A 20,085-nucleotide genomic window follows, 5' to 3' on the forward strand; every position below is an offset into this window, starting at 1 on the left:
TACTGCAGCCGTTATTACTGGCTTTGGAAAGTATCTACCAAGAGGGGATGGATCTAAGTGGTGAGGCTGGTGGACTACTTTTGCTAAGACATTCAGAGAAGACAATTGCCATTCTCTCTTTTGTAAGTCTACTGTTGAAACCGCTTGGGTCATTAAACAATGCCATCCAGGCATCTGCTACAAGAGTAGTAGATCTTTGTCCAGCAATAGAAGCTACACTTGGATCAATCAGAGGGATAACCATTGAAAACATACTGGAAGAAGCAAAGACTTCAATCCAGAAGTTGACTAATGAAGGCACTTATATTGAATCCTTAAGTGAAGAGGACAAGAAGTGTTTGTTGAGCCAACTGAACAAACTTGATCCTTACAAATCTACAACAGCAACTTCTGGATTCTACTCAATCTCTACATAGCTTTTAAAGATGCCCATCTTATAAAACCCTGACAGGTGAATGGAGTGAAGCGCTATCATTAATGGGGCTGCCATGTGGTCAGGACAGAATGGAGAATTTGAACATGGAGTGGAATGTCATAGAACAAATTAATGAAGATTTGACTTCAACTTCTTTTTTATCATCATTAGTGGCTTGACCTGATCTTTGTGCTCTGTTTCCGGAGATGAAAGAAGTAGGAATTCATCTCTTGCTACTCTCAGTCACAGCAGCTACAGCTGAGTGTTTGTTTTCATCACGGATAGAATTTTGCATTCTGAAAAAAGTCACCTTCTGTCTGATCATGTGAATGAACGTATCAGTTGAAGGACTGGAAATACTGGACACACGAGCCATCAAAGATGAACACACTGCATTTGAGAAGTTCATTAACAGAGTTGTGCAAAATTACAAAAAGAGACCAAGAAGGATGTAGATGTAGTGTTTCATAGAAGGCTTGAGTAGCCAACTTTAATTTGTGTGATGATTTTTAAAACATGAGTTAAATCTAATAAAATGGTCGTGAAACATTTTTCAGTTTTTACTATGGTGCCATGCAGCCCACCTTCACCTTTATGGTCTCACTCCTTGGCCTTCACCCGCTGGTAAATTCAAACACCTCCTCTAATTTCAATTCCTGGGGAAAACACTGATTGGAGTAGTCCCCAGTATGGATGGAGGCTGATTGATGGGGCAGCAGCTTCACATGTGTTAATTTAGCATGTTTCATGAGCACTAAATTCGTATACATCCAAAAGCATTTAGGCTCTGATCCAACTCCCATTGAAATCAGTGCGACTTTTTCCACTGATTTCAATAGACTTTACATCAGACCCTTAATTAATTCCTATATTGACAGAAAGAAATGGCACCTCTGAAACATCAAACTGAGCCACAAGCTATATGTGCAGACTTTCCTCAACTACTAGCTGCTGATTGTGCAGTGCTAACTGCTTGCCGTCTTTTGTGTTTAGTTCTCTGACCGCACTTTGGCTTAATGTGTTGGTTAATCTGGACATTAGAGACAGGCAATAAATCGTTTTAGGAATGAACATTCATTTTGTAAGCGGAATGTGTTACTTATTTATTTTACAAAGCATATGACATATTTGCTTTGATGTTACAGATTTAAGCAAAATATCAGTGAGCTTAAAATACTTCACAGTGGTAGCTATTGTTTCCAGTGGTAAGGACCTATACTTTCATAATTCATTTAAGGCTCCCTAGCTCTCTGCACCCTCCTGACTCCATTCAAACCTACTTCAATGCCCATTTCTCACTCCCAGCCTAACACTCCTAGCTCTGCCTCTAACAAACCAATAAAATACTTTTTCAGGCTCTCAAAACTATTGCATTCTTCATCCCTGCCTGATTGTATCTATCAATGTCACTGTGGGGTATACTCTACTTGTAACTGATGTGGAAGCATTCTGTGGTACTTTCATCTGAAAGATTCTACAGAAAAATAAAATGCATTAGATTCGAGAGGCAAGGAACACAGCCGCATGTGAGCTAATCCTTACAGCAAGTGGAGCAGTGCTGTGTCCCAGAGTACAGCAACTGAATTCTTTTACATTCAACTCCAGATGCATTTCAGTATGCAAAAGTTACAGTCCTAGCATAAGAGTCTGATCCAAAGCTCGTATCAGTCAATGGGAGTCTGTCCACTGATTTCAACAGGCTTTGGACCAAGCTGTAAATCCTTTGCTTACAAAAGTTGTCCAACGTGAATAATAGAGCAGAACGAGGAGTCGGTATTCTCTCCACAGGGCTATGTCAGTTTCACTTTACTCAGTGCAAAGGACAGAATTGAATCCATCACAGCTGTTGGGAAACCTGTGCATATAAAGACCAACAGTTTTTCCTTTAGCTTCGCAACCATATAACGTGCCTTGGGCGCAGGTGATATTAGAGCATCCACCATGGCATCTACAACCTCGTGGCCTGTGGTGCACCCTTCTTTAAGCATGCTGTTGAAAAAGTCTGAACGTTCTTGCACGTATTCTTTATTGTAGACTGCCTTTTCCTCCTCACTAAGTTCGTTCCAGATCTGCTGTGCATTGACTGGTGGCTGAATATTAGTTGAACATGCGTAATTTCCCGGCTGAATAACACAAACCTAAAAGGAAAAGCAAATTAGGAAATAACTATTAGAACTATGAGAACTGTTCTTTTTGCGAATACAAACACGGCTGCTACTCTGAAACCTATTAGAATATAATCAGCTGCTCTGAATTCAGTGAAATAATAGGAGCAGTAATGCTGGTCGAAATTGGGTTGTTTTTTTTAACAGAATAGTTCTGCTGGAAAATGTGGCTTCTGCAAAATCAAATGTTTCGTGGGAATGTTGATTACAATCAAAATGGAGTATATCATTTTGACTTTGTTTCATTTCAACTGTCTTGTTTTCCTTCACTTTGACTTAATTTTTTTTAACTTCCTTAAATTTTAATTCCTGTTTATATATTTTATGTATTGTACAGTGGATTTCATATTTATATGTATATAACTTTTTTTTATTTTTTACATCAGTGAAACGTTATCAGGACACAATGTTTTGACATTATTTAAATGAAACATTTTGATAAGGCCATTTCGATGTATCCAAAATGAAATGGTTTTGAATTTCAGTTACATGGTAAATTCAGAAATTTCAACTTTTTGTCCCATTGCAAGATAAATGAAAATTAGGAAATGCTGGAATTTTTCATGGGATGGAAATTCTGTTTTCCTAACAGTTCTAAGGAACTTTGATTTCCAAGTAGATAGGGACAAAGATTATGTTCCTGATCCCACTGGAAATCCCTCTGATTTCTGTATGTTTAGGTTTACACCCAAAGTTTCCAAATCCTTTGCTGCTGAGTCTCCATTGTCCTTGCTTGCATTGGTGCTGCTGTTCTGTTAGCGTCCCAGAGATTGCAGTGGGCATGTTTGACACGATAGCGGGCACATCTGACTTGGAATATCTCACTACTGTTAAGTGGTTAGCAGCGTATTTGTTAAAACTACCTATGTCACGTAACAGTGACACTACGGGTTTGTCTACACGGTAATTAAAAACCTGCAGCTGGCCTGTGCCAGCAGGCTTGGGCTAAGGGGCTGTGAATGCTGAGGCTCGGGATGGACCAGGGGCTCGAGGACTCTGCAGAGGTGGGAGGCAGCCTGAACATCTACACTGCATTTAAACAGCCCCTTAGTCCTAGCCCCACAGGTCCAACTCAGCTGGCACAGGCCAGCCATGAGTTTTTAATTACAAGGTAGACATACCCTGTAGGGCTAGACTGTGGCATTTAGCCACAGCCTTTTGTAAGTGGCAACACAGACCCAATGCAAGGCGAGGAGCACTGGACTTCACACACATGATGTATATGAGGTAACGCTGGCAGGGGCAGGGCAGCGCACTCTTCAAAATGGCATCCCCCAGACAAAACCATGTCTGTTTTTGTCTCAGTACTGGACAGGGGACAAACCGTAGAAAAGTACGACCATTTACTGGACGATTGGCCTGCCTAGCTACAGAGAGCACAAACTGCTGTATCCCTTTAATGGGTGCAACATATTGTGCACTGGGTGGGCAGTCAGTTTGGCTGGCCAATGTATAGAGGGGGTAGGCAGCAGGTTTAAAACAAATAAAAGGAAGCATTTCTTCACACAACACACAGTCAACCTGTGGAACTCCTTGCCAAAGGATGTTGTGAAGGCCAAGACTATAAGAGGGTTCAAAAAAGAACTAGATAAATTCATGGAGGCTATTAGCTGGGATGGGTAGGAATGGTGTCCCTAGTCTCTGTTTGTCAGAAACTGGGAATGGGTGACAGGGGATGGATCATTTGATGGTTACCTGTTCTGTTCATTCCCTCTGGGGCACCTGGCATTGGCCACTGTTGGAAGTCAGGATACTAGGCTAGATGGACCTTTGATCTGACCCAGTATGGCTGTTCTTACGTAGAGCCATGGCTCCATCTGCTCCCTGCCCCCTTTTGGGAGAGTGGCTCCAGAAAAGAGGGAGAGACTCTCAAGGCGATGTATCCTGCCAGTCTTTAGGCGGGCTGAGCAGTGATGAAGGAGACAAAGGGGATTAGCTAAGGGCTAGCCACAGCTTAGCCCATAGTGAGTGGATATAAAAGTAATCCTCATAAATACCACCACCATATTTATTCACAAAGGTAATTAGTAGAGAAATATATTTTTGAACATTAAAGTCCAAGCAAACTGGAACAGCTAACCTCTTAAACTAAGCACTTCCGTGCACTCAAGATTATCCTTAGCTAAGCAGTTCAAATCCTCATCGTGCCATAGGTATTTCAACGTGTACGATGCAAGGGATTGTATATTGTTTTCCAAAAGGGGGCGGCTGTTGAAACACAGCTACAGCTTTTCCACAACCGAACTGCTGTGAGCGGTGCATACAATTAGTCTATGCTGCAGTAATTTCTTCGGGGACCATTTAGGGAGCACTGAATGAGGATTTAAATGGAGGAACGATTCAAAGGAAAAGCTAGATGAGCTGTTCAGTGATCGAAGCTTTAGGTTCGGTCATTAGGGTTCCATCGGCAAAGGAGCCCTGGTTCAGGGGGTGTATATTTCACCAGTCACCATCAGCGCAGCCCCTGGCAATCTAGTGGGGAGGGATGTCTCCAGCACTCAGGTTTTCTACAAGAGGAGTGAACCTTTACCTCCCTCTGGAAACTCCAGAGGAGCTCTGTGAGTGAGAGACACCAGGTCAATGTACTCCCTGGGCAACCTGGTCCCGCTTCCTTCTTATCCCACACCGCTCACTTTTGAAGTCCTCATCGCCCCCAGTAACTGCCCCACTGAAGGGCAGTTTTAGTTACAGTATGTTGTTACAACTTCTTCTTCTTGACAGGCACTGTATAAACTCATGGAGAGAGACAGTTCCTGCCCCAGAGAAGTTACAATGTAAACAGATGAGGCAGACAAAGGATGGGAGGGGAAACACAGTGTCTTCCCAAAGTCCCACATTGCTGGAAATAGCAGCCAGAGCACCCAACTCCCAAGCCAGTACCCTATCCACTAGGCCACACTGCCTGCTGGGGATCACATACCTAGAAACCAACATAGATCTTAGAAGGATCTGCATCTTAGACATCCTGGAACCAGAGGCTGGAATCCCAGGGTTGACTCAGCTCTTCATCTTTCCAGTGTTAATATATGCCGTTTACCGAGAGAGGCTTTTAAATATGACTTTTCACAAGACTAAGAGTCTGCTTGGCTAAAATTTCCCTTTCCCCTCATCAATATGCAATATCCTCTGCGTAAGCTGCTTGCTCCTCTCCACCCCAGAAATAATGACAGGTCAGTGATGTGTGTAGAGTTTCAGGAGGAAAGATGCTATAAAAATATAGAATACATCTTTTCTTCATGTAAAATTAATAGTTACTCCTGAAATATATAAACAGCTTTTGTGAGTGAAAAAAAGCTGAATAAGTATCTTACCAGCACTCCAAACTTCTTCATTTCCAGTCTTAAGGCATCACAAAATTTTTCTATGGCTGCCTTGGTCATAGAGTAAATGCCATTCCCCAAAGTAAAATATGCAGTAACACTAGACATAAAGACCATACGTCCTGGAGGGGAAAAAAACACTGTTCAAATGACAAATAACTTAGTATTTAAATTCCTTGTTTTCCCTCATAATCTTTCCCTCATAACTGCCTTACTGTGCAGTGAGGCTAAGATGTGCACTCCCATCATAACCTTACTATAGTATGTTCAGCTCTGTAGCTCAAAAAACCAAGCTTCCTCCAAAAGTCTCGTTTCTTGGTTATTTGCAGGTGCTGATCCAGACTAAGTGTAATATAGTCACAACTTGCATCCTGCCGGTTCTGAGCCAGTAAGTTCAAACATAAAGAGTGTAGCGTAAGGACATAAACGCAAAGAGCCATACTTTAACCAACAACTAGAGAATTCCCTGATCACGAAATTCCTACATTTATTAAGCTCCCTGGTGAAATATATCCTGGTCCCCTCTGGAAACTGTGGAAGACCAGGAATTGTATAACCACTCCACAGAGAGGAGGAAAGAGATTGCAGCAAAGCAACCCCTAAAATCAGTGGGTAAATAAAAGAAATAAAAATGAAGGGATTGTGCATCTAAAAGGAGGATTGTAGTAGGGGAGAGAGACAGTGTCTAATTATTCATCATGATGGGGCTGATTTCACTGTAACACCAGTTTTATACCAGTGCAACTCCATTGACTTCAAAGAAGGTTAGCCCTGGAAAGGTAGTGTGATTTCCACAAATGTGTGTCTTCTCATTCCATTTGGTGGTGATTTCCATGGCTTGTGCCATTGTTATAATCATTTTATGATTTTTGTCCAATGTACCAGTCTACTAAAGTTCAAAGGTGTCCAGAACAAGGAATTTTGCTCCAGCCCAGCTGAACAATTTACTCCTACAGCTCCAACAAATAATTATACCATAGAACTAGAAATGTTTACATGTATGATGATACCTCAGGTACTGAGAGGCAGGATGGTCTTGTGGTTAAGGACTCGAGATTTGGGTTCAACTCCTGTGTCGGAGTCACCGTGTGACCTTGGCAAGCCACTTAATGTCTCTGCTTCAGAGCTCCCCTGTCATATGGGGATCACAGTACTTCCTTTTCCCTGCCTTGCCTATTTAGAATTTAGAATGCAAGCTCAGGGCTTGCATCTTAAGGCATGTCTATACTATCGGCCGGATCGATGGGCAGCGATCGATCCAGCAGGGGTCGATTTATCGTGTCTAGTATAGATGCGATAAATCGACCGCTGATCACTCTAGTGTTGACTCCGGTACTCCACCTCAATGAGAAGCGGAAGGGGAATCGACGGAAGAACGTCTCCCGTTGACACACAGCAGTGAAGACATCGTGGTAAGTAGATCTAAGTACGTCGACTTCAGCTATGTTATTCACGTAGCTGAAGACGCATAACTTAGATCAATGTCCCCCCTTAGTGTAGACCAGCCCAGAGTATGTGTATGTAAGTACAGCACCCAAAACAATGGGGCTCTGATCTTGGTTGTGGCATCTAGGTGCTATTGTAATAAGTACTGTGCCAGGAAGACACAATGGCCCAGGAACCTCAAGGCAGCCTGGCCACTCTGGGATCACTCTGCTCTTCCCTTGCACAGGACCTATCTCCATTGGCCAGAATGAGAGGGTGCTGGGGTCAGACAAAATATAAATTGTTACAGTCGTGGCAGTGTTTCAGGAATAACGTCAATGGATCACCATACAGTGCCTAAAGTTAAGCACATGCATAAAAGTCTTTGCAGGTCTGGGTGATAGAGTGTTAGCAGCGACATATCATAGAAGGAGAGTGACTGCATCCCACAAGTTAGCAGTGTAGCACTTCCATAGCTTCTAAACAGGCAGAAGCAGTGCTGTGTTCTTGTGATATTAACATAACTTGGCCATTCGTTTTACAGTGTGCTAAGGTTTCATTACATTTTTTCCCATGTATTGAAAAAGCAGTGTTACTAGGAGGCTGAAGAGCTGCGTATTTGTGACTAAGGGATAAATAGTAAGATAAAAGCATCCATTTCTGGATCACAGGGTCCTTTCTATTATTTGTGTTACAGTAGCATCTCCAGACCGCAATCGAGACCTCATTATGTGAGGCCTTGTACACACACGTAGTAGGAGACAATCCCTGCCTCGAAGAGCTTAATGCAAGACAGACAAAAGGTGGAAGAAAAGAAATATTATTATCCCCAATCTGTTCAATGGGGACAACAGAGACACAGAAAGATTAAGTGACCAGCCCTAGAACTCAGAGAACCTATGGCAAAGCCAAAATTGAATTCAGATCTCCTGAGTCCTTCTCCACAAGACTATCTTTCCTCCCAGAAGCAATGAACAATAAAATAGCATGATCTAAATACCGGAACAAGTCCTTGCCCATGCTGCGTGTATCCCAGTGACAGTGCTGACAGTCTCTTGTACTCGAAGGACGGCTCTAACAACTAGCTTTAAGCATTTCCCTCTGTTTCCAACCACAGATATTGATGTAATTAATTCCTCATAAATTAAAACGAACTACTTTTTTCACCCTATACGTCCTTGCCCTCTTGTCAGGATAGTGTTGTCCTCTCAGGTAACACTTCAGGAAATTGGACAACAGACGGGTTTTGTTTCAGTTAATTATAGTAAACTAATTATTCTACAACTGTAGATGACATTGGATTAGAATTACCCTTGTATTTCCTTAGAAGGGGAAGAAATGCCAACGTTGTCCTTATACACCCAAGGAGATTCACATCCACAAATTTTTCATATTTCTCCATAGGCAGCCACCCTGTCTCGCCGAATGTCGATATTCCAGCATTGTTCACCAGTCCCCAAAAACCTGAAGGGGGAAAAATTGTCTTCTGTCTGTAACATATTTAACCACCAGACAAACTGGACACAACACCCTCAGAGCCTTCAACAATGTTCATAAGATGGGTGTGGTATTGGTCTGTGCCTTTGAGGACTGAGCTTCTCAGACAGAGGCTGGTCAGGGCACTCTGAAGCCCACCCAGCTGGAACTGACATAGAATAAAGCAGAGCTCTTGCAAGCAGTTTATATATCACTGAACACCACAATGAGAGCAATCTGAAATAAGTCCTTGGCTACATTATATTTTAGGTTTGTATTCATAAGCATGTGCACATTTTGCTTAATGAAGGAACATAATTGTGGCCATTATCTGGGCCATATCAGCCTGTTGAGTGCTATTTAATAATCATTCACTATATTGTCTCCTTAGGTTATTTATGAATAACGTGATCTGGGAGGCCATTTTCTGCTGCCAAAACAGTGCACCAAGGTATTTTAACTACATTAATCCTGCTGTGTAACTTGGAGCATCTTTGTGAAAACAGTATTAAGCAGACTAAAGACCAAATGGTAACATTTTCAAAAGTGTCTAAGTAACTTAGGAGTGTAAATCCTATTTTAAAAAGCGATTTGGTATTTAGGAGCCCACACCCATTGCAAGTCAATGGACTTAGACTCCTAAATCACTTTAAAAGATGGGACTGAGCCAAAGTTACTTAGTCATTTTTGAAAACTTTACTCCAGATCCTGTCCTCAAATACTTGTTGCAGGTATTTCCAGGCTGACCAGCCCTGTAATATCTGTGCAGTGGCTAATAATCACATAGGGAGGTCTGTACTGGATTCAACAGCTGATTTAGGTTAACGTAATGTTGATCTAACTACAAGTGTCTACACAAAAATGTGGCTCCAACCAATGTAACTTACCCACTACACCAACTTAACAATGCCACCTCTGCAAGAGGCGTAGCACTTAGGTCGATGTAGTCAGGTCAGTGTAGACCCTGCGTTGCTTATATCAACTGTTGCTGCCTTTCAGATGCCATCCCACAATGCCCCAGACTGACAGAACAGTCTGTACCAGTATTCCTGGTGAGAACGTGCACTGCCAGCACAAGGAGCGCAGTGTGGATATGCAAAAGTGATTTAATTACTGCAGTGGCTGTACGTCAACATAACTTAGCCCTGGTCTACACTGGAGGGGGGATCGATCTAAGTTACGCAACTTCAGCTACGTGCATAACCTACAGCATACTTAGATCAACTTACCATGGTGTCTTCACCGCGGTGAGTCGACTGCAGCCGCTCCCCCGTTGACTCCACCACCGCAAGAGGTGCAAGCGGAGTACAGGAGCCAATGGGAGAGCGCTCGGGGGTCGATTTAGCGCGTCTAGACTAGATGCGATAAATCGATCCCCGCTGGATCGATCGCTGCCTGCCAATCCGGCGGGTAGTGTAGACATACCCATAGGTCGACTTAATTTTGCAGTGTAGACTTGTCCTAAGTCTCTCCCAGGTTCGTCAGCTTTGCTTACTGTTAGCTCCGCCAGGGGCCTTGCACATCGTTATCTGAAGGCAGCATTTGATACAAATGGTCAGTTTCACATGCCCTGCACAGAATCAGTGAAAATGGGGTATTTGTAGGGACTGGAGTGGGTAATGGAATCTTTCCTCTTAATCCTGACACAGGGTGCTGGGCATCTGCCCAGTCATCTATGGCTACAAGACTGCAGCAGGGACCAGAGCTTGCTGCAACCACACCAGCAAGGTTCCTGGTGAGGGGAGCTGAATCATTCATAGACCTAATGGATATTATCACGCCTCTCCCCAGACCACCCCTGTGGAGCAGGCTCCAGGGTCTCCTTGCTCAGACTCTCCTCTTTTGGAGCTGCTTGTGCAAAGCCACAAGGGTGATTTCACTAGATTTTGTCTTTCCAGATCTCAAGGCAGTGCTTGGTCAGGGTCTCATCCAATGTCTATCCAGCTCTCAGAACTGTCCCTCCTCTCCCCCCCCCCACATTCACTTGAGCTCATGGCAGTTTCTGAGAGCAGGGTAGACATTGGGCAATGCACAGATTCTATCAGAAACAGAAGGACTGAAGCTGCAAACAGAATTAGAGGATGGGGGGAGATTCTCACTAACACCATGGTCGTTAAAACGGATTCTGAGGACAAAGATTAACAGATAAAGTAGAGGATCTGGAGGTTCACTTTAGGAGACCTCATTTAAGATTAGTGGGGCTTCCAGAAGGGGGAGTAGGCTCTCACAAGGACAAAGAAAAACTCCTATCCCTGCCACGTGGAATGATGTCTCTTTCATTTAAAGAAGATACCCTGATGTTCTTTCTGATGTGAGGGTAGAAACAGAGAAAAAAGATAATACAATTCACTCTGGTTTAAAAATATATAAAATCTTATGGAGCTGGGTACACACTCGGCAGTGTGGTACCTTGCAAAGCTGCTTATTCTTTACAACAAACCCAAATCTCTCGGCACATCTGTAAGATGCTAATAAATTCCTTGACTCCTTGGAAAAAGCTACGGGGCAGTGAAGCCCCCAGTCTGTCAATCTCAACAGCTCCCTGGACAAGAGACTGCACTCAAAATCCGCAAATGAGAATGCAAGATGAAAAGAGGGTGAAAAATGTGAAAAGCAAAATAAAGAACGTGCTCTCTCTAGCTTTATTTCTCTTTTGCAATTTCAGATTTGATTATTTTTGAGATTCTCCAGGTTATGCATGAGCCGGCAGGCAGGAAGGGACATTGTATTTGTGGAAGGGAATATTTGACCATGGGTTTTATGGAATATAAAATCAAAGAACGTGTTACAAGATAGATGCCAATTGGGTTACTGGTTCTGTGAAATATATTGTTCGTAAATATTCCTGCTTCCTTATATGTATTGCAGTGTGTTGACAATTCAGAATCCACTGAAAAAAGCACAGTTATTAGAACTGGTTGAAAAATTTCATTTGAACCTTTTTCTGATGAAAAAGGGTCTTTTTATTTTAAAACAAAATTTCACTGATTTTTTTTTTAAATTTTCCAATGGAAATTTTTCATTTTTTCCCCACTTCCCTGTTTTTTCCCTTCCCCCTCCCTTTCAGTGACAAAATGAAAAAAGGAGAAAAAGAAAAAAAAAGGGAGAGAAAGGAAGACAGGAAGAAAAGAAAACCCGATTTATTTATTTCTGTGTGTGTGTTTGTGTGGTTTCAGAAATTGAAAAACTTAAAAAATCATTTTTTATTTTTATTGTTTTCATTTGAAACATGCTTCCTACTTTTCGTTCAGCGCTGCTCATTATGTTATAAATGGTTAAAGAGGGTGTTTCAGTAATGAAGGCCCTGTGTTATACCATCTTCCATGTCAGATGTCTAGAGAAAGCAACATACCCATGGAAAATGAGTTTCAGAAGCACCTGGTTGTATAGTCTAGAATAGACCATAGCTCTACAGAGAGAAACAATCTATGAAGAGAGAGAGAATCCAATCAGGTATTACCGGTACTTTGGTATCTGATTTGGTACTGATTTTGCTGAAGTATGACTTCCCATGGGTCCAGTAGCACTAGGCCCCCTATAACACTATGTTACATAAGGAGAACAACCTTAAAAACTTGAGAAATGATATGTCAGAGAACACAGCAAACAAGGAACACAGTGCTGTAGTGTTGATGTGTTATGGAAAGCTGCCAAAGCAATCCTGATGAGTGAACTGATGTTCAAAGGACCTGCAGCCTACAGAGGGACCCTAGAAAAGATGGAAAACATAGGTTAGAACTTGGGAAGAAGGAAACATTTGAGGTTAAGGCAAAAGAGTGGGATCCAGGAGATCTGGATGCCATTCCTGGTCTCTCACAGATTCCCTGTGTGACCTTGGGCTAATCACTTAATCTCTGCACCTCAATTCCCTATCTTCTGCTTGCATATGATACTCTTTGTCTTATCTATGTAGACCATAGGGCCTTCAGAGCAGAGGCTGTCTCTTACTACATGTATATATATTCCTAGCACAATGCAGCCCTGGGGTCTCTAGGTGATACTGGAAATATTATTTAGGGATGTAATAAACACTAGAGGAAAACTGAATCAGCTCCTTAGAGAAAAAGAGTGAATAAATACTCCTTTTATGATAAAGGGAACAAAGATGACAGAATATTGGCCTATCAGTTATGAAAGAGGGCTCAGAAGACAGCTATTCACCAGATCACGTCTGAAGGACAAATGTTTAGTGACTCAAAAAGATCCAACACCTCTTTCATGCATACAACTGTATTCTTCACAGTATTAAGAGGGTCAGGGAATTCTTCAGCAATACTTAAAACTAGAAACTAGCTATCCTCATCAGTTAGAATGGGAAACCTTAGGTGAACTTATTCTAATGCAAGATGTTTTCATAAATTTTAAGGTCAGAAGGGACCATTATGATAATCTAGTCTGACCTCCGGCATAATACTGTCCAAAGAATTTCACCAAGGATTTCTGCATCAAGCCGAGTAACTTGTGATTGAACAAGAGTATATCTTTCAGAAGGATATCTGATCTTGATTTAAAGATTGGGTATAATATAGAATCCACATCCCTTCGTAAACTGCTCCAATAGTTAATTACCTTCACTGTTAAAAATTTGCTCCTTTTTTTAGCTCGCATTTGTCTAGTTTCAACTCCCAGCCATTGGATCTTGTTACCCTTATCTGCTAGATAAAGAGCTCTCCGCTATCAGATATGTTCTTCCCGTGTAGGTACTTATAGGTCATGATTACACAGGTCAGATTTTTTTCTGAATGAAAAAGGTTTTTGTAAAAAAACAAAAAGATGGACTTCTTTTTCAAAAATAGAAAAATCTGTGAAAAAATTGACTTTTTAAAAAAAACTGCTTTTCCCAAAAAATACATTTGCAACATTTGTATCAAAATGTGAATCAGAACCATTATCCAAATGGTTCACTAATTTAATTTTTTTTTTTTTTTTGTTACTGAAAAACGAGTCACCTTAGGCCCAATTTTCCACGGTGCAGAGCACCCACAACTCCCATTGAAGTCTTTGTACTGAGGCACCTAAAATCTGTGGCCCCTTTGGAAGATTTGGCTGTAAAGTCATTATTATGCCTGGAATAATACTGCCTAGTCTGTGTCATAGCATATGGAATTCCGGGATCACAGTCCTTCTTAAGCAGGAGGAATTTATTATAAAAAGCTATTGTATCTCCAGGCACAAGCAAACAGGCTTCCAGACAGCTTGAGTTCCTGCTTGATCTGGATTTATTTAACAGGCACTATATTTTGTCTGGAACTCTATGCAACACTCAAAGTTCAGTACTTATCTAGTGGCTAAAGAATATTTAGCCTAATGAGATGTAGAATTTTATCTATAATATTGTATATATTTTTGGGAGGCAAGGAGGATCTCATTTTAATGTTTCATTCATTTAGGCTCTGATTCTACAACCCTTACTCACACCGAGTAGTGCTTACTCAGACAAGGAGGCCAACTGAAATCAACTAAGGTACATAGCTCTCACCAAGAGTCCCAAGGAGGTGAATGGTGTGAGTGAGTAAGGGCTGCAGAGTTAGGCCCTTCTGAAATATTGGGCTAACCTGGAAGGTTTTGTCCCATGGAGAGCATACAAGCTCTGAGCTCCAGGCTGCATTGCAGAGAAAGTAATTGGTTACACCACTTTAAGGAGCACCTCGTACTATCACCCCCCAAATCTGGCCCACCCTCTTACGGTGAGTTGCTCTAGGGAAATAGGAAGGAGGCGAGCAACTCAGAAACAGTCTCTAAACCACTGCCTCCTCCCACACGCACCGTGTAAGAAATTCTAGGAGATCCTTATCCAGGCCTCACAAAAGAGGTAGAGTCCTTACTCTCTCCACCCACACAGGCACAGGTGCTGGAACTAGGGGTACTGGGGGTGCTGCAGCACCCCCTCGTTTGAAGTGGTTTTCATTATATACAAGGTTTACAGTTTGGTTCAATAGCTCTCAGCACCCCCACTACACACATTGTTCCAGCCCCCTGCACACAGGACACTCATGAAAGGGGGGAGGGCACAATCTAGCCCATTATAATTAAAGAGATGGATCACTACATCCTGGCTGGTTGAAGAAGCCCATGCAGGAAGGTTGCTAATGTCAACCCCACATACATCAGTTTCTTGGCTTTTGTTCCACTTGAAATGAAATGTTTTATGCCCCTATATTTTGCAAACCACTAATAAGGCCTTTGGAATTCACTGTATTAAATCAGATATTAAATTAAGCCAGTGGCTCCATTGTACTTAATGTTAATATACTCATAGAAGAAAGACTGTCTAGTAATTTAGAAGTAAAGTACATGCTGGTAGGATTCGTAAAACCACTTTACCTTGACCTTTACCTGGTTTTCTCCATGGCACACTCAATAGCTGCTCAAGCAGAGAGGTTGAGCAAAAAAGTGAAGGGCCATCATCAGATGTATAATACATACAAGATCCTGATTATGTATAATGTAATATAACACAATAGGTATAAGTGTCTTATTAAGGGCCTAGTCCAAAGCCCATTTAAGGCAAGGAGAGTCTTTTCACTGACTTCACTTAGTCTCTGGATCAAGTCTTAAAGGTCTAGATCAGTGTAACAGAATGTATATATTATGATCTGGACATTCCATGTAAATGAGCTGAATCAAACAAGCATAATCCCTGGAAAATTCCCTTCCCTGCTGCCCCCATGAATCAGGCCTTGCAGTAAGAGTCTTTCATAATACCCCCAATTTGGCAAGCTAACCTTGTTAATCAAGATTTCGCTGAATAGATGCCAGCTACTGCTTTGGTATAAGGTACAACTAATTGCCCCTGCACAGGAGTTTCAGGGTGATGCTCCTTTAAGTCCCTGGGCTCTGTCTAGCCTATAAACACTGGCCTTGGGATTCAGCTGTTGTTTCTAAAGCTGGGGAAAGAACCTAAAAGGGAAAGACTTAATCAGTTGAGGTCAGGATAACCCATAAATACACATACTTAATGAGAGGCTTCTGTGCTTTTGTTTACTTTCTATATTTTTGTTCCTTTCCAGGACATATCCTAACAAGCTAGTCAAGAATGTGTCCTGCATTTCCATTGTTGTGCCATGTGCTTTATTCTTCATTATAACTTTTGTGTTAATGAAAATCATTTGCTCAGAATTACAGATGCACTTAACTTCTTTTGCAAAGTACTGAGTAAATGTATTGGGCTAAATCCATCCCTGATGCAACTCCATTGGCTTCAATGGCTAATAGAAGTGTTTACGCCCTGCAGAATTAAGTCTATAAAGAGTTTTGCCTTGCATGGCACATGCATGGTTCAGGTCCAATAAGTTCAGTCGTAGCAGTCTAACACTGTTCTGATAAGGTAAACAGGGATTTGTGCTGCTTGTGATTATTTTGGACCATATAATATACCCTAAGTTCATATATTATGTGGAGGCTAATGGGCGCTGTCATCCCCTCACCAACTTTGTGCCCAGCCATCCAGTTCTGCAGAGAAATCATTGTGGGTGCACTTGTGTTAGTACACAGCCCTGCTGAAATTAATGCAGCTCTATGCAGGCAGAGGTGTCCTCCCACACGGATCTCATTGCCCATGCTAGAGGGAAATTCAACCCTACTGCTGTGCAGGTGGGACAGGGAGATGACCAAAGGAGGCTTCCCATGCGCTCTTCCATCTCTGCATGCCCTCCTGACAAAGCAATTCTGGTTACAGGCTGTCCCTAATTTCAGGGAAATTGCCTCATTTCTGCTACCATGTGTAACATGTCCAATGAAGAGTGCAAATGAGCACATCTCCCCTCCACTCCCTTTGGTGTCAGGTCAGCCATTCACACTGAATAAGGTTTAGACTTTACATTTGGTTTGAAATATCCATCCCAAATCTGACCAAGTGCTATGCACTAGCTTTATAAAACAAAACGTTAGACTGATAAATAATTGGTCGTTCTTGGTACAAGAGCCTTCTACTCTGCAGCTTTCCTGCATTTATGCACCTCTTTTCAAATCACTCCGGAAACTACTTGTTTTCCTCTTGCTTGTACTTCTTCATTTGCTCTCCTCCCCATTATTACCTATAATTAGATCTCTGCAAAATACTCACAAAGAAACCCCCAGACAAGCAACACTTGGTGGGTTTCCTTTTTCACTACAAACTTGGAAGTTTAGTCAAGATTCATTAACGGGTTCATGACTGTAAACTCTTTGGGGGAAGGGATTGTCTTTTTATTCTGTGTTTGCACAACACCTCGCACAAGGGGTCCCAGGTCCATGAAGGGTGCTGCCACCGGACAAATTAACAACGGTTTGGGTTGATTTATGGCTAAAAGTCTAAAAAAAAAAAAAGGTGATCGTCAGTAGTCCCCGCTGAATTTTTGGTTCTGATATTTGGGTTCATCCCAACCCAGATCTCAGAGCTCAAGCCCCAAGCAGTCAAACCTCAGAAGAAAGATTTCATGAACTTTGATCCCCAGCACCTAACCCAGCACATGGCGTATTCAGCTCCGCCAAATGGTTGGACACAGCAGGGGTCTGAACTACCCCAGACAAAAGGGGTATGAACTAGCAGAGCAGGGTGGAACCTCAGGGGAACTCTGTTTACCATTTTGTTTCCATTGATATTTGATGGCCAGATCAATACCTTTTATTGAGGAAGCCTCCCAGCAAACCTGGGGCTGGACAAGAGACAAAGGCAGCAGGCCCCCTGCCCCAAGGAGTTTACAACACCGGAAGGTTTATTGATGATCCTCTCGTTTTGCTACCAGGCGCCCCTATATTGAACTCCCAGCCCTGAGTCTAGGGCCAGACCCTGCTCCGACGCGGGAGCAAACGCTGCTCCGGATTTACTCCAGTGTCCGGAGCCCGGCCCCGGTGCGGAGGATGAGTGGCTGCCCTGGGTGGCTGCTGTCCCTGGGAAGGGTCTTTGGCAGGTGGCGGCCGGCGGCAGAGGCCAGGAGCCGGAGCAGGGCAGTGCCGTGTGAACGCGCTGCCTCCGGAGTAAGGGCCGGGCGCAGGACGCTCTCACCTGTCTCCGGCAGGTTGCTCAGCACAAACTCCTTGGCCGCGGCCACGTCCCGCTCCCGGGTGACATCCAACGGCAGCACCCGCAGGCGGCCGGAGCCGGAGGCGGCTTCCCGCCGCAGCCGCTGCGCCCCTTCGCCGCCCGGGCAGAGGCAGCCGGCGAAGACGGTGAAGCCCAGGCGGTGCAGGCGCAGGGCCAGCCCGTGCCCGAAGCCGCTGTCGCAGCCGGTGATGAGCACCGCCCGGCCGGCCGGCTGCAGCGCTGCCTGCCGCGGGAGCCCGGCCCGCAGCGCCAGGGGCAGCAGCAGGAGCAGGAGCAGCAGCGCGGTCGCTTCCCACATGGCGGCTGCTCCGCCCCCGGCTCTGCTCCGTCTGGCCGGCGTCCCCGCACCGGGCAGTTCGCTGGAGAGAAACCCGCCCCCTTCCCCCCTTTGCGGGGAGCATTGCCCTGCCCGGCGAGAGGAGAAAGAGGCTCTCACACACAGCACGGGGAGGGGTCAGGGCACACCCACGTCTGGGTTCAGGGCACCTCTCTCCCGGCTGGCCCACAGCTGGGGCTGAAATTTAGGGGCGCCCTGGAATCATGAAGCAGATTTGCCACAAAACTTTTTGAGGAAAGTTGTCATTATCGCTGAGCCATTTATTTCCCACAAGGTATTGATAGTTATCACGTGCAAAGGAATCGTCGTAAGAGAAGGGATGGGAAAGATGAAGCCAGAGGTGTCGGGATCCCTGTCTGATGGCTGGGTTTGTTCCAAACAGGGACTGGATTGGAATAGAGAGCGATGGCCTTCTACCTACAATCCATCCACAATCCCAGGGGAGCTGGATACCTCTGCTAAAATGATTAGCATTGAAATAGTTCACAATGTTGCCAACTGAGGGGCCATACTTAGGGTTCAGAGCGAACATATTAAGAATAAGAGAGGCAGTTCTTGCCCCCCTACCCCCTTGTTTCAATCTCTCTTCAGACAACCTGGCATTGGTCCACATTTGGAAAACCAGTTTCATACTCATAAGAACTAGAAACTCTTTTCTTTAATAATTAAAAGTTGAAGTGCTGCTCTACTCCAAAAGGTGATTGTAAAAATGGCATATTTATTGCGCCCCAATGACGTCTGTATCAAACATGCTCCATTTACAAGCAGCAAGATGGTTTCTCTAACCTTCCCTCTACCCTTATTGTAATGAAAGCAGATGCTCAAGGCAGATTTATTACCAAAAGAAATCCAATATTTCAAAGGACAGTGGCATTTGTAAATGACTATGTCCTTGATTGTTCTCAGTGTGATTTACTGAAATGATTTTAAAACAACTCTTGCCGCTTACTTGTACAATGTATGAATTATGGTCTGTGGTTTTAGTAAAGTCGCCGTGCCAACAGTCCCTAGAGATGGGCTGAGAAACTGGTGTTGGGATCCAGATTAGCAAAAAGAAAAGGAGTACTTGTGGCACCTTAGAGACTAACCAATTTATTTGAGCATGAGCTTTCGTGAGCTACAGCTCACTTCATCGGATGCATACCGTGGAAACTGCAGCAGACTTTATATATACACAGAGAATCATCGGATGCATACCGTGGAAACTGCAGCAGACTTTATATATACACAGAGAATCATCGGATGCATACCGTGGAAACTGCAGCAGACTTTATATATACACAGAGAATATTCTCTGTGTATATATAAAGTCTGCTGCAGTTTCCACGGTATGCATCCGATGAAGTGAGCTGTAGCTCACGAAAGCTCATGCTCAAATAAATTGGTTAGTCTCTAAGGTGCCACAAGTACTCCTTTTCTTTTTGCGAATACAGACTAACACGGCTGTTACTCTGGATCCAGATTAGGTTTATTATAGGGATGGTCCCAGGCATTATGTGATTCTTCTGCTCTAGAATTTTGTGTAGGGTCCTCCCTTTACCAGTGCCTTGTTGGCAAATTGTACTTTGAAATCTACTCTTTCATTTAAAAATATATACGATTCTAGTCCTCATGGTTGTAACGGCAACCTAGAAAACAAGAACTAAGTCTTGTCCTTCTGAGTCTGTAGATAGACGGAAACAATAGTTCTAAGAAGGCTGAAGTGCCACCATTCAGCTTAATATTATGGTGACTCTGAAACCTACCAATTACAATTTAAAAGTTGTTATTGTTAACTGTTGAATTGCTGGTTATTTTAGCAGAAATATCCAGCAAATATGCTTTTCCCACAAACCTAAGCTGCCCCCCTCAGGTGACAAAAGCTCCTTCTGTACCCTATTCACCATCCAAAACCTATACCTCGCCCCTTGATATTTTCTATA

The 20,085-nt window shown here is 43.2% G+C and overlaps 1 protein-coding gene across 1 annotated transcript; it reads right to left on the bottom strand.

The window, feature by feature from the left end:
- Positions 1-2,205: 2,205 nt before the first annotated feature.
- On the bottom strand, positions 2,206-18,124 carry LOC144262320 (D-beta-hydroxybutyrate dehydrogenase, mitochondrial-like). The gene is made up of 4 exons (XM_077812051.1): positions 17,788-18,124; positions 8,637-8,789; positions 5,892-6,022; positions 2,206-2,553 (listed from the first exon to the last, which is right to left on the bottom strand). The coding sequence occupies exons 1-4, from the start codon at positions 18,122-18,124 to the stop codon at positions 2,206-2,208; spliced, it is 969 nt and encodes a 322-aa protein (XP_077668177.1).
- Between the last annotated feature and the right edge of the window lie 1,961 nt (positions 18,125-20,085).

Source organism: Eretmochelys imbricata, chromosome 3 (genome assembly GCF_965152235.1).
Source record: "Eretmochelys imbricata isolate rEreImb1 chromosome 3, rEreImb1.hap1, whole genome shotgun sequence".
NCBI lineage: Eukaryota > Metazoa > Chordata > Testudines > Cheloniidae > Eretmochelys > Eretmochelys imbricata.